Here is a 15,921-nt window from a genome sequence, read left to right as displayed (position 1 = left end):
GTGCACACACAAAAATCCAAGACAATCCAAAAAAGACAATACACAATAGACAATAAACAGAAACAGCACAGAGGTCTCTGAGATAATTTAAAGGATTGTGCAAAACAGCAAACAGTGAAATGTGAGACAGCATGTGCCAAGTGCAAAAAGTGTACATAAACAGCATGTAAACAGGTTGATGGATGTATATTGGAAGTGTGTGTATTGGTGTAGGTCTGTGCAGTCCATACAGTACTAGCACTAGGCTACCACAGACCCAAACACCTTTGGGATGACCTTGGACTAACCAAGGAACCAACTAATCACATCAGTACCTGATCTCACTAACACTCTTGTTGCTGAATACACACAAATCCTTACAGCCGTGCTCCAAAATCTAGTGGAGGTGTGTCATTTCACAATGTTAACTTTACAAAACAACAACTGCTAATCACTAATTTACATCATGTAATTGTTCTATTTTTTAATAAACAAAAAAAATGTTATTTATTTATTTATTTATTTATTTATTTATTTATTTATTTATAAAACTGCATAAATTTCCTGTTTATTTTAACCTCATGAAATACTAAAATTTACATATATCACGTATCTTAAATCACATATATATGAAATCTTTTTATGATGTCTGTAGATAGACGCCATAAAAAGCCTAATAGAAAGGGTACTGTTGTTAAAAGAGCACATGGTATAAAAGGTCTTATATAGAATTGTTTTTTAAGAAACAAATTTGACATATTTACGTACATATATATCTTTTTTTAGTATTACTAGGTTTCTCCTGCAAAATGGAGGCAACTGTTCATGGATTTGTTTATGATTACAAACTGAAAGAGAAATACGAAATGCAACATAACTCATACAGGCTACACCAGTAAACCTATTAACATTTATTAAAGTATTTGTAATTCAGTATTTGGTAAATGATGTTCAGTGTCCTTTTTGAGGCATGATTCATTTGTACCATTTATTTTTCATCTGATCTGAACCAGTTTGACTCGTACACAAATCTATGACAATACTGTATGAATCAGTCTCATGAATGACTGACTGATGAACTAAATTAATCTATTCATTAATTATATTATTCTGTCAGCCGCTTTATTAATTATGAAAGCTGATAACTGACAAGGAAATGCCTGAAAGGCTGTGGCTTTATATTTGAGGGAAATTAAAAAAAAAAAAAAGCTTAATAAGCTTCTGGGGAGTCTTGTTACTGTATATATGATAAAATTGATAACAATCCCAAAGATACTTTTGTAAATTCTTGCAAAAATGACTTTTTTTCTCTCATTCTGTACCATGATATACATGTGTTATTATGGACAATGTATTATGTAGCAGCATTGTGGAGGTTTTTATACACATCAGCATCGTATTAATTACAGTATAAGGCTGAGTCATGAGTTCTGCTACTTACTTGGGACCAAAATGATAGCGCTAAAAGGAAAAGAGTTTAATATATAGTTCAGAGATATGATCTGCTTATTGACACAAAACAATCCATGAAGAGAAAAAAAGAGGAAATAAAAAGGATTGAGGAAAATGTGACCGCGCAGTCGTCGTAATTCTGGTCATTAGCACTTTAAGGTGAAAAACAAAACAGTCCATAGTTGATATTTTATATATTTTATTTATATAGCTGATATATTTTATCCTTAGTTAACTGAAATATTGTGCACTCTTTTGGAAAATTGATGATTCTACAAGTCTCAATTTGTCAAAAGTAAAAATGATTTTTGTTCAATCTAGTGTTTGCTATTAAGCACAAAAAACCCACGATCAAGTTCAATTAATCTCCCTACTAATGCATAGCTTAAAAAAACAAACAAGACATAATTTCCATCTCTTTAAGATCGAAACAATTTAATGAAAGGCAAACAGTCATGTAAAGGGATACAGTCTAAATTCAGTTTAATGCAAATATACAGTGCAGAGATCTACAAAGCCAAACAGTTAAACACACACACACACAAATGAGAAAACAGGGCTGTGGCACATTAAAATTGAACATTATCTTCAAACGTCTTTAACTAGTCCAGTGTGCCAGCTCTCTTCATGCAAACTAAGGAAGGCGCGTGCAATTATAACGTGTAATATTACATATTACATCCGAGACAAGATAGAGGATATGTTGTTAAATCACATCCAAGCCATGAATTAGCCATATAGTGAGCAGCATATTATGAAATTACTCATCTGTTTACTTTACAGAAGATTTTTTTCACATCTTGTTCTTTAGTGTCAGTTGTAATACACACAATATAGTTTTCCACTCTGAAAAGATTGTACTTACTTATATTCAGTGGACAACACAAATGAGAGGCTCTAATGTTAATAGAGACTGAGCAACAATTCTAGAATTCTATTTCCTTTTTTTAATTCTATTTCTAGATTTTCTAGAAAGTGCTGATCTGGGAACACAGTTTGCCGTTGGTTATCCATGACAGGAGAGATAAGCTGGAAATGATCGTAAATATCTCACATTACACCGACCTGTTGTAAAGTTTGCACAACAAAGCCAGATAAGAAAAGCGAGCATGCCATCCACAGTCCTGCAACCTGTAATAAATAGCTTATAAATAACAGCACAGAAGCAACACTGTGGATTTACCCTCACTCTTCACAAGGAAATAAAACAATAATTCCAGTATACAAGCATTTCATGCGAGTTAAAAAAAAAAAGAAGAAGAAAAAAAAAAGAAACACAAATGTGCCACATGAATAGAAAATAAATTTCATATCCGAACAAAATAATGAAAAGAAAATGAAAGTCATCGTGTCAAATAATGCTAACGGAACTTTCGATACTTACAGACGCCACAACTAAACCTTCCTTTATTTTGGAAAAAAGAAAAAGAATCGTTTCATTTATCATTATGTATACATATACATACAGTTTATGTGGTAGTATGTGGTTAGTAACAATGAACTGTCTTGTGGAGCTCTTAATATGTGTTTGCTTCTTAAAATGTAGTCACGTTTCTCCACGCTGCATCACCGCCATTCATACTGTATGGACATGCTCTGAGCTGAGTGGAGAAACTTCATAGAAATATTTACAGGTGTAAAATAAGCAGGTATTAAGGGACTGATTTGAGTTCTTTTGTCTTTCTCGACCCTTTTAATTTACCATGCAGTCTTTACCAGCACACGGACTGGTCAGAGTGAATAGAAAGAGAGACACGATGACGGATTGATCATTTGTTTCTAGACAATATATCAGTTCCCTCTCTGCCAACTTCCTGCGTTTCTTTCTCCCACTTAATGCGGTGCTAGCGTTATCAGGCAGAGTGCCAAGCTTGCCGGGTGTCAGGGTAAGAAAGATGTCTGCTCATGCTGTTTTAGATACAATTGTTTTGTCATACTACCTACATTGTACCTTTTCCAAATGCATGGAAGCCATTTCAGGGACATAGCAAGCAGACATGATGGATTTTTAAATAGATACGTTTTATAAATATGTCCTTCCTTCACTGTGATCCACGCCTGCTGGATGCATAGAGCTCTTGGTCTGACCACCCTGCGTATCAGCTAATCTCGGGGGGATTATGGAACACACACTGGGAAACAAGAGGAGAGAACAAGTGCAATGTAATCACTGTGTGTGTGTGTGTGTGTGTGTGTGCGCGTGTGTGTACATGTGTATTTTTGCTTATTCCCGGGAGTGGCCCACAATAGCAAGGAGATAGATGAAGATGTTAATGATGTCGGTGTAGAGGTTCAGTGCAGCAAAGATGTACTCCTCTGGGCTCAGTGCCAGCTTCTTGTTGCCCAGAAGTAGCTGAGTGTCTACAGCCAGATACTGAGGGAAAAAAACAAAGAAATGTTTGTTGCTGAGTTTACTCAACATCATAAAGGATGCTAAGGATGGTTGCAACTAAACAGACTAAAAATCACCATGAGATTACTGTGGATGGTCCCCTGTGGACGTAGATCCGGCATTGCTAAGAACAGTTTTGCATTCAAGTCACTGAACATTTAATGACAATGTCCATTAGTGATACTTTTTAGCTGTTTATAGTTACATTCAGTGAAAATCAGTGAGAAGTTCAGTAACGATGTAGCAGCTATAATAAACATAGCTTACATCTGCTAACAGAAATCTTTTCCACATCAATGATTATCTGGTTTTCTCTGTTAAAGAAGACATTTTTATATTCATCCATTAGTAGTCTTTGAAAATATGGAGTGTCCACAATACATGCGAGTGGTACGGTGGCCGAGAAGTGCATAACAAATGAACAAATCCGAAAACACATGAACAAATCTGAAAACAAATGAACAAACCCGAAAACAGATTAACAAATCCGAAAACACAACAAGTCAGACAACCCGGAAACGGTAGGTATCGTTTTTGAATGGAAACTTACCGATCATTGGACAAGACACCTGTCACTCAAGATATACAGGTATGGAATCTTATGTGTAATGTGTAAAGTTCTTCATTTAAATATAAGAAAATAACAAAATTAATCCACAGTAATGACAATACCTTTTGTACACTTTTACACACACATTCCAACTTTTCCCTGCGGCAGACTGTTGTACTGCCTGTATACCTTGAGTGACAGGTGTCTTGTCCAATGATCGGTAAGTGTTTCAATCACAAACTATACCAACCTCCTCCGGGTTGTCTGAATTGTCGTTGTGTTTTCGGATTTGTTAATGTGTTTCGTGCAACGATTCAGACAACCCGGAAGAGGTAGGTATAGTTTGTGAATGGAAACTTACCGATCATTGTACAAGAGACCTGTCATTCAAGATATACAGGTGAATGAAAGGTGTCTCGTCCGATGATCGGTAAGTTTCCATTCACAAATTATACCAACCTCTTCCGGGTTGTCTGACTTGTCGTTGTGTTTTCGGATTTGTTAATTTGTTTTCGGATTTGTTTTGCACTTCTCGGCCACCGTAGAGTGGTATTCTGTCATAATTAACATAACAAAATGCAAAGGCTATTTAATTTACACAATGTGTTTACTAAATAAATTGACCAAATTTATTTAGTTTAAGGGAAATGAAATTGCACAGGTTTTAACAAATAACTCTTTGTCGGAAAGAACCGCAATTAAAAAGGCCAAAAACCAACAACATTTAATCATGTAGGATTACATTTTTTTTAATGAAATCATGAAAGTGTGGTAGCTGTAAATGGACGACGTTGCATAAAATGCTAGGAGCTGTAAATGGCGAATGTTGCATGTCGGTTGTAGTTTGTAAGATAAGACATACAACAGATAGTGCTACTTACACAGGTGAAAAGCAGAGCCCCCATGGAGGCGTAGACGATGTGCAGGATCTTGTTGCGGATGAAGATGCAGAGGATGGAGAAAAGGAGGAGAATGATGAGGCAGACGAATAGCACACCCCGGCAGGAAGTGAAGTCATACTTGCTCTAGAAGAAAGAGATGGTCAGAGATGTGTCAGATGTGTGTACAACATCTATAAAATCAAACCAGAATTTTAATAAATGCAAGCTTTAAATAAAAGTTCAGATACAGACAGACAGATACAAATAAGAAAAGGATAAGCTGAAAGGCAGCAGGCTGACCTGAAGGGAGAAAAGCACCACGGTGAAGCAGACCACTGCTGTGATCCCCACTGCCATAATAACTGTGTCTGTGTTATAGAAGCTGGCGATCATCCCCACCATGTAGGACAGGCTGAGAGTTAGAATAGACTGACAAAGAGAGACAGAGATTTTTCAGACAATTCAGATAAAATTTTGATATAGTATGTACTGTTATCCAGTGAGTTTACACTCAATGAGCACATTTTCCTCATTTTCCTTATATTAACCAAAGCTCCTGACCTGCATTACATATGCTTTGAGAGGCTGTAACGTGATTGGCTGAGTGTATGAAATGAAATGTACATATGTTCCTAACTGACCAGCAATACTAAACTGTACATTTAACACAGTAGCCCGTAAAGTAGCATTGCATTTTACAGGACAGATTCACTCATTGTATATTGTGGTGTTGTTTTTTTGTCATTGTCTCTGTTTTCACACCCGTATATATCCTCGGTCTAGTGTAATCGGGTTTAAACTACTGTATGTCGAAGCATATCAGTCCTACCAGTGCCACCAGATTCCAGGGGTGTTTGCGTCGGAATTCTCCACAGCAGCTGAGCACGATGAGAGAAACGAAGAAGACCGCATAGGACACGTAGTACGTCCAACGATTTTGTTGTACAAATCGCTTGACGTCTTCTGCAAAGGTGAAGACGGCAACGAAGGAGAACGTCACCATCAGCTGTACAGTTAAGACCATGAACACCTAAGAATGATAATTTAGCACAAAGGTCAAAGAGAACATCAAGAAACACTACAAAACTTTTATGATGATCTGACTGATACACCTCTGAACAATCCCCCCTTTGGAATCTTACCTTCCTGATAAAGGCCTGTCGGATAGTCTTGTCCTCCCAGCCTGAGTTGACAAACTCCTCATTGTCATAATATGAAGGAGGCCTATCTCCACTATGATAGCCCGGACTGCCCATGGCAGCTGCCACAGTAAAGAGTGAACAAAGATTACAAATTTAGTTCACTTTTGGAAAGAAAACACTGCTTTTCAAGAAAACACTGTAGCTGAATCTATAAGACGACTGTTTCAAAAAAATGTAATAGTTTGTAATCGTATAAATGTAATAGTTACACTCTGTATCAGTATTTCAAATGAAACTGTAGTAAGAACGATTGTCTATTGTGAAAGAGACAAAAAAAACAAGCACATGGCTCATGGATTATGCTCCAGACAAAAACCTGCAGCTTTCCATGAACCTGGAAAAGAAGAGTGCGTAAAACAATCTTTTGTTAAAAAGAATTTGCAGAATCTATCATCCTTCAAAAATCACGGATTAGTGAATGTCAATTACAAGCGACTCAAATACCGTTAGAAGAAATAATCAGTAATCTGTTCTGGCTAATATGAGCAAAGTCTGAAGGGAAATTTTAAAATACGGGTTAATAGAGTTACACGAAGGAGTGAGTTTTCAAATCCTAGTAGCTAAATATGGAGTCTAATACAGGGCAACGTTTATCGATGTTGCTACATTAATAGAGTTATTGCTATTTTAGTATAAGGAGTGTATTTATATCAAAATACAGTAAACTGCTGGAATTAAAACACTTTATTATGTAACCAGATGGAGATGCTTTTCACTTGATGAAGGTGAAATTGAATGCAAAACAAGCATCCGAGAACAAGCAGGAGAATTGAAGAGAGCTGCAGTAAAGGTCAGACAGAGCATCAGCAGGGAAGAAATTCAGAATCTGGTGATATCTATGGGTCCAGATATCAGGCACTCGTAAATTGCAAAGGATTTGCGATATTAAAAGTCCACTTTTATTTCTGATTGTTAGTTTATCTAATTACCTGACTACAGCTGATCTGGATGTAAACATCTGTAAAATGTTTAAGGCTCGGTTGTGCCAGGCATTTCAAAATGCAATATATATTTGGTAAATGTCCTAATTAAGAGCAACTTGCACTTATACAAGTAAAGGGTATCAAGGGCCCAGCAAGGGCCCTGGGGTTTGAGCTACAACCTTCCAAACAGGTTGTAGCAATCCAAGTTTAACCATATTGGATCATGTGTCAAGATGCTGGCTTGTCATGGTAATAATTATATCTAAGATTACCTTTTCAGTGTTGCTTATTCTAGCAAACATGTACGCTGACAATTGTCATAGTGAAACAGCAGCTGTCTTAATAGTATGTAGGTAACACCTGTTGTTTGCAATCACACTCCTGAGAGTGAATCGATATGTATATTCTCACAGATATTTAAATCATAAATGAGAGCAAACTGTCACACTGTACAACCCTGTAAAACATCAATGACCATCAATACTAAAGAAAATTCAAACTTCTATTGCTTATTTTTGCAGAATAAAAGGACCCAAAACCCAAAGCATGAACTGCATCTGAAAATTTCTAGTAGACCATTTAAGTACAACATACTCACCATTGGGATCTCCATCAAAAGCAGGCTGTCCTGGCCCTTGGTAGGGACCTTGAGGATATGGCCCCTGTGGACATGGCCCCTGTGGATATGGGCCTTGAGGGTATGGCATTTGTGGGAAGGGCATCTGAGGGTAGGGTCCAGGAGCAATCCCTGGTGCCCCCTGGGGAAAACCTGGTTGGCCATACGGTCCTGGTGCTGGGTAAGCCAATCCTCCTGGAGCCTGGCTGTAGTTAGGTGGAGGCATTCCAAATGCATCAGGCTGGGGTGGCCCGTAGACATTACTGTGAAGGGGTTTGTTCTCCCCCATTATAGGGTAGCCAGTTTTCTCCTGTGACATGTCTCGTTTCCTCACTCTGAAATTGCTGCATGAGAGGAACAACAAAAAGAGCTAAATTAGCTAAATGAGTAGAGCTAAGTCATAGCATTTTAAGCTTTGTCAGATAAACCGACTCAAGTAAAGAATCAGCAATGATCCAATCAAACTCCGTGTTTCTCAGCGACAGGCCAGAAATCTGACTGATCTAGAGAAGATCTCTGTGGAGGAGTGGGCCAAAATCCCTCCTGCAGTGTGTGCAAACCTGGTGAAAAACTACAGGAAACGTGTGACCTCTGTAATTGCAAACAAAGTCAACTGTACCAAATATTAACATTGATTTTCTCAGGTGTTCAAATACTTATTTGCAGCTGTATCATGCAAATATATAGTTAAAAAATCATACATTGTAATTTCTGGATTTTTTTTTTTTAGATTATGTCTCTCACAGTGGACATGCACCTACGATGACAATTTCAGACCCCTCCATAATTTCTAAGTGAGAGAACTTGCAAAATGGCAGGGTGTTCAAATACTTATTTTCCTCACTGTAAATATATTTGGGTAGTGTACATTCAAAATGTACATAATAAATTTTAATTTAATGTGCACAATGGTGTGTATAAAAGACGTAAGTTATATTGTGACTATATACTGTTAAGTGTTTGATACCTTGGGCAAAGTATTTTTTTAGTCTGTTTGTTCATCTCTGAACAAATAGCCTGCCGAATGGAAGCTGACCAAAATAACTGTCTATGATCTTTTTGGCATCCTCAGGCAATGTTTAAAATAATTGAGCTGTCGATAAGATAATTTCCTTCTGATTGTGAGCTCAGCTGATTTCTTCAGAAACTGTGATGCTCAACAAAGTGACTATTCCTTTCGTAAACAATCATCTCCTTTGTTCTACTGATGTGCAGACAGAGGTTGTTGTCTGAAGTAAACACAGCCAGGGCTCTGAATGCTGTTTCATCATCATCTGAGATCAGGCCTGCAATCTTGGCGTCTCCCCAAATTTAAAGAAGCTACTTAAAGTATGCTGAGCTATGCAGTCACATATAAACAGTTTATACTGAAGAGGGCTGAGCATGTAGCCTTGAGGAGCTCCTAGGCTTAAGTTGAGTGAGGAGGGTGTGAGGCTACTAGTTCAGACCATCTGTGGCCTAGCAGTCAGAAAGTTTAGGATCCTATTGCACAGATGACTGTCCAGACCCAGATCTTTTAGCTTTTTGACAAGCCCGGTGGGAATTTTGGTATTGACTGCTGAGCTTTAGTCAACAAACAACATTATATTACACTATGTTCTTCCACTCTGTGTAGTGATGGGATGGTGGTGTCATTGGTGGACCTGTTGGCATGGTATACAAACTTCAGGAGGTCTAATGAGGCAGGCAGGTAGGTAGGTAGGCACAAATGAAGATTTGGTCTATTAAATCAAACATTACAAATGACATATGTCTGTGAAAACCTCTGCTAACTGGTCAGTACATGATTTGAAGATGCTGTCATGAATGCCATAAAGTTGAGGCAAATATGAATCGAAAAAAAAAATCCTGTGAAACCTCAAAGGTACTGATTCCTTTAAGATTCATGGTGCCACGCTGTGACCTATCGAATCTAAACATAGCCAGAGAACAAAAACTAATCTATGACATGCTGATTTCTTAAAGTGGAATTTTAGACTGTTGATCAGCATCAACAAAGAGCCTGTATACTGTACTAGCCTCGCCGACCACCAGAAAATTGCCACTAGCAGGGCAGTAGATCAAAATACTTATGTACAAGTATAGCTTTCTTAGAACCAAGGTTTCTGAGGATATTGGAGATGGTAAGAAAGGTAGCCATGGACACAGTGAACTCAGAAACTGAATTCAGTGTGACACTTGGGCCCTACAAAATGGGAAATTTGCATGGATTAATTTTATGTTGGGTTTAGACAAAACCCAAACTGTCTTTGTTTTATTCAAAGGACAAATCACAGCTGTGTTTGGAGAAAATCGATTTATCATACATTCAGTGTCTCTAACTACATCACATTCTGTAAATGGAGAAAAGCAGTATTACGCGACACTGCCCCAATTCCACTGAATGCCAAATCCCATGTGGATTACTTCACTTTCATCCAGAACTATGTGCATTGACTGGCTACATTCAGACTCCTGCTTTCTAATCTCTCCATTTAAATTCACATGACACACTGAAATTCCACATCCAAATACAATTTCACTTAGAGCTTTTTTTGTGTTAACTGTATTTTAGTGGGTTAGGGGGTCCAATTCGTGTTCAGAGAAACCGCAAACAGTAAAAATCTGATTTTGTTGATTAGTTTACTTAAGTATCAGGCATCAAATTAATTCATTCCTGGTGTAGGTCCTTATACCGTTGATAATGTGTTATATAATTTAGGCATAATGTGAAGCTGACTGGCCACCTTCATGCTCACTTACTTTTTCACATTCATGTCAGAAAAGGAAAATTTCAGCTAGAAATCTCAAGAAATTCTACTGTAATCAAAAGAATTATTAAGGTTATATAAGCTTTCTACACCATTACCTCTCTTTCACCTGTCACACACTAACATACTGTACACACATACCTCAGCTAAGACTAGACATAAAATCTGATCACAGGTCTTATAATTATCTAATTATCAAAACATTTGCTAATATGCTAAAGCAGGGGTCCCCAACCTTTTTTTCCGCCGCGGACCGGTCAATGTTTGATCATTTTACCGCGGTCCGCTGGGGGTGGCGGTTATACAATTAAATTAAAATTAATAAATTTGTTTAATTGTATTTAATCATGCCTTTTTAACTCACTACAATGCTAAATCAATGAGACATCCCTGAGCTTGTTTATTTGCAGCGAGACCGTTCCATCTGGGGTAATAGGAGACAATGACACCAGAAGTGTGTTGCTTATGTCCAGTTTATTCCGTTGTTTTGTTTTGGTTGCCGTCACTGCAGAAAACCCCGCTTCACACAGATAGCATGTTGGAAATGACAATAGGGATTTAAGTGCTGTGGTGACAATCTCAGGGTATTCCGCCATGACTTTAACCCAGAACACCGGCAGAGTTTCTAACTTTCTAACAACGTCTGTCTCGTGCTCATTTTTGCTAATTTGTGGGTTAAATTTGAGCAAACACAATATACACGTACACTAAGCACTTTTAAACATGATAAAGTGCCAGTGAACAGAGAGAAGAGTGATACACACCTTCTCTCCAACAAAGCTACAACGCCACTGCCGCTTGCAGCCGCTCAGCTCCAGACGTCACCTAAAACTGCCCGATATCACGATATTTTGCGCATGCGCGGTATTGGTGCGGCTTTAGGTGAAAAAAGCTCCCGGTTAACCTCTCGTCCATGGAAAGTCGCATAAACCAGAGAGAAATACACCACAGTAAATAAAATGTAAATAATTTAATGTTCCTTGGGCGGCCCGGTACCATTTGGTCCACGGAGACCACTGTGCTAAAGGATTGATATTTGTGTACATCAGAAATGCATCTATGCATTGCCATATTGTTTTTGAGAGAGTTTTGTTGTGGTAGTTAACTGGTAGCTACATTATATGACCAAAAGTTATGTACACCTGACTGTTACACTGTTACACTGTTACACTCATATACAGATGTATACATAGATGTGTACATCAGAAATGCATCTATGCATTGCCATATTGTTTTTGAGAGAGTTTTGTTGTGGTAGTTAACTGGTAGCTACATTATATGACCAAAAGTTATGTACACCTGACTGTTACACTCATAAGTGGGTTTTTCCCTTAATTGATACCGCCAAGTTGGAAGAACACAATTGTCTAGAATGTTTTCACACCAATGGAACTTAAAGGACCAAACCTTGTCCAGCATGGCAATGCCCCGTTCACAAAGTGAAGACATGTTTTACCAAAGTAGGTGTGAAAGACCTAAACCCCGCTGTACACCTTTGTGATGTACTGGCACTCTGACTGCACCCCAGGCTTCGTCACACATCATCAGTGTCTGGTTTTACTAATGTTCTTGCTGCTGAATGATCACAAATTACCACAGCCACACACCAACACCTAATGCAAAACCTTCTGAGAAGAGTGGAGCTTCTTAAAACAGCAAAGGGAGGAATACATGTAGAAAGGTACGTTCAATAAATACATAAATGTATTTAAGGTCAGGTGTCCACAAACTGGCTGTATAGTGTTCACCAAAAAAAAAAAACGAATGGAAAAAAACAAAGACAGAAGACAATTACAAAAATCTGTCAAATCTGTAAAAGCTGAATAGATGATAAATTACATCTATTGAGATGATATCTAGATGTCAGGAGCTGAATAAAAGTAGAGAAATCCTCTTAGGAGTCATGTGGTGGATAAAGCTACAGCTGATGAAGCACCAAAAACAAAACTAAGAAGAAGGAAGTTTGTATGTTGGTCCATAGAAACAGCTTCTACATTAGGTACCAGTGGGCATTAATGGCAGCCATTAGATCTGCACCATGATTACTGGCAGTGTTACCGTTTTTCTGTGGAACTGAGTAGTTCATAATAACTGGAAGTAAAGCCAGAAGTGAGCCCTACCTCTTCAAACTGTACAGAGACAGTAACTGGCTTGTATCTGAGAAAAAATGGACCTGCCTACTCCGGGCAGAGCACCACCTATCATTGATGTGTTTCTGAACAAAACAAAAGGCTGAGCACCACCATGAAGGGTGAAACCTTTGCCATATTATGTTCATCTAGTTACAAACAGGCATGCATGAAAACACACAGATGATGGAAACATGCAAAGCAATTGGCTGTGCCCTGTGACCAAATTTTTAAAAATAATACTTGCATGATTTAGAAACACGCCACAGTGCATGCACTTCAGGCAATAATTTTTGTGCCATTAACAGCTGTTATGAAAAAAACTAAAGCATCTCTTTGTAAGATATGTTATTGGGCTTATGAATGATCAGTCCTCACACAACTTCCATTCATAAAATTTGTATAATAGCCAGGCTTTGTAATAACCAGCACACAGAAGTTCTCACCTTCTGCGGGTTACTGCAATTTACACAACAGAGCTGTGTAATTCTTTGTGCTGATTAGTCATAAAGTGTTCTTGCTATACCCTTAAACGCAAACGATCTATCTGAAATGACTAACAGCATAGGTGCTATCTTACTAAATTAGAGGTTTTTAGAATTTTGTATAAGGACAGACCACACACCCAGCAAACACAGTCTCTGCATCTGTACTAGTTTACAATGTTGAGTTCACATCTGCTTCCAGTAACCACAGACTAGAATAGATTAATCTGTAACTCTGAGTATTTTCTGATACTGGTTTTCTACTATGACTATGAGATTCTATACAAGGCTTATTAACAGTAATAATGCAGAATTTCTTTTTTTTATCTCTAAATTCACTGCATCTTTTGCATATGTGTGAGTAATATTTGCTAGAATTTGACACTGACATTGCTACCTGTACTGAGAAAAAACAACAGTAGAAAACTCCAGGAAATCATCAGATGTTGAACACTGGAGATACAATAAAAAACAATTCCTAGGGTTCTATGGTAATCAAGCACAACAAAATGGAAACCGAAGCACTCCCATCTATTTGACAATTTAGGTGATTCATTTTATCATGAAAAAGATTTAGTCCTCTTTTCAGAAGAAGCAGTCCAATCTCTTAAGTTAGTTAAGTTAATTTAGATGTGGTAGATAAACACTAGTTTGACAAAATGCTAGTGTAAGTCTTTAAATAATCCAGCAATAATAACTACTACTACTACAAGAAGATGAAACGTTGAAAACAGTCTCTTCGTATCGAAATCTTGATCCACGCTATATGCACACATACACACAGTGACAACACCGCTAACACACCCACTCACACACCCATATACTGTAAATACATTAAGATAAATGACTTTCACTCTGAAGAAGAGAATCTAGGAGAATCACACTGATACCTCAAGCACTATTCCCATGCTCTTACAGTAGCTCACATTAAGAAAATGAACCAAGACAAACACAGATCTTGTTATAGTTTCTGGCAGAGCAAATGAACTTGAGGTATGATGCAGCAGAATGTAGCAGGACGTAGGGGACGATCCAACGAGCTGGCCAAAATGATGTGTTGGTGAAAATCCTGACACGTATTTATTCACACAATTTCTGAACTATTTTAATACTTATTCAGCAGGACTGGCTGCAACCAAAGCCATATATGACCGTATTCTATTCTATTCCATTCCATTATATCGTAATATATATATATATATATATATATATATATATATATATATATATATATATATATATATATATATATATATATATATATAAAAATTAATCAATGCCTGGGAGATTAATCCTTACTGGTGTCAACAGTATAGTAATTGTTATGTAGTTGTGTATTCAGACCTTTATGTAAAGACATAATGTAGGTTTGAGCTGAAGTTACTGTATAATAAACACTGGGAGTCTGACCATTGCGTTTCTTTTCATTTCTATGCTATGGGAAAATAGTAATATGTCAATATGGCGGTTGTGGTGATGACTAAAGTAAATAATCTTCCAAAGCTGGCCTGCCTTCGCTCGAAACCCCAAATAGCCTCCACCGGTCTATACAGGCGCACTACGTACTGTATGCGCGTAAAACATGGCTTTTACGCATCTTTTTAGTGCACTATGTGTCCAGCATGGTTTAATTTACGATCATCATCTTCACCATCATCATCATCCCGCATCAGCTGAGCCCGTGGCGCGCTCAGCTGATGCGGGGTGATGATAATGATGATGGTGAAGATGAAGATCGTGGTGCGTGCGTTACGCAGGGGCTCGACATGGATGCGTGCCAACGCACCGTAACACGACATTCATCCTCCCAAGTCTTCTGTAAGGTCTCTGTAAATATAGCGCACTCACAGCACTCGACAATAGAAATACTAACGTGTAAATGTTTCCCTTGTGACGCGTAACCCGTTCAGCTTTAAGCTCAAATGCACACTGATAAAGACTTACCTGATAAATGTTGGTGATGTTTTGTTTGTAAAAAAAAAAGAAGCAAGTGCGTTGTTAGATATGAACCCTGGGCTGTGTATCTGATCTCTCGCGCTCGCTCTCTCTTTCTCACACACACACACACACACACACACACACAAGCCCCCCCCCCCCGCTACTCCTATCCCTCCCTCCCACAACTGTGATGACGCCAAAGCCTGTGACGTGATACCGCTGGTCACGTGTCCATGGTAGTGCGCACTTCTAGAACACATACATAACACGTGTCAGTGTTATCACTGTTACCTTCATGAGCATGTGGTGAAGAGCACAAATGTGTTACACTGTATGAGCAACAGCTAAAAAAAAATTATGTGTCCTTCACCATTTCCAGTCGGTGGCTATTGTCCTGTTGTATGTTGGCCCGTAAATGGGGGAAATTTGGGGGAAATCAAACAAACAAACATACAAACAAATCTAAATACATTTTGATGTTGTAGCCACGGGCAATAAAAGCATTTGAACTGAAATGTATCTTTAAAATTACAATAATTACTTTTTTTGGTCCAGTTATATGTGTTATATCACATGGTATCATATCACATCATACATTTTTAAAGCTATATACTACACCCGAGG

General features: G+C 37.9%; 1 protein-coding gene across 1 annotated transcript; it reads right to left on the bottom strand.

Moving 5' to 3' along the window:
• Positions 1-1,849: 1,849 nt before the first annotated feature.
• On the bottom strand, positions 1,850-15,445 carry grinaa (glutamate receptor, ionotropic, N-methyl D-aspartate-associated protein 1a (glutamate binding)). The gene is made up of 7 exons (XM_027175960.2): positions 15,304-15,445; positions 7,978-8,339; positions 6,397-6,515; positions 6,084-6,284; positions 5,555-5,683; positions 5,255-5,398; positions 1,850-3,805 (listed from the first exon to the last, which is right to left on the bottom strand). Exons 2-7 carry the CDS (start codon positions 8,312-8,314, stop codon positions 3,656-3,658), a joined length of 1,080 nt encoding a protein of 359 aa, XP_027031761.1. The 5' UTR covers positions 8,315-8,339; positions 15,304-15,445; the 3' UTR covers positions 1,850-3,655.
• Positions 15,446-15,921: the final 476 nt, after the last annotated feature.

The sequence above is a fragment of the Tachysurus fulvidraco genome, chromosome 24 (genome assembly GCF_022655615.1).
Source record: "Tachysurus fulvidraco isolate hzauxx_2018 chromosome 24, HZAU_PFXX_2.0, whole genome shotgun sequence".
NCBI classification, from domain to species: Eukaryota; Metazoa; Chordata; class Actinopteri; order Siluriformes; family Bagridae; genus Tachysurus; species Tachysurus fulvidraco.
The sequence above is the reverse complement of the archived record's forward strand: the minus strand, read 5'-3'. Positions and strand labels throughout refer to the sequence as shown.

Coding starts and splice junctions, on each gene's coding strand:
- grinaa (XM_027175960.2), bottom strand. CDS start 8,314: ATGTCACAGGAGAAAACTGGCTACCCTATAATGGGGGAGAACAAACCC. Junction 6,516..7,977: donor TTTTGATGGAGATCCCAATG/GTGAGTATGTTG, acceptor TTACTGTGGCAG/CTGCCATGGGCAGTCCGGGC. Junction 6,285..6,396: donor GACAGGCCTTTATCAGGAAG/GTAAGATTCCAA, acceptor TATCATTCTTAG/GTGTTCATGGTCTTAACTGT.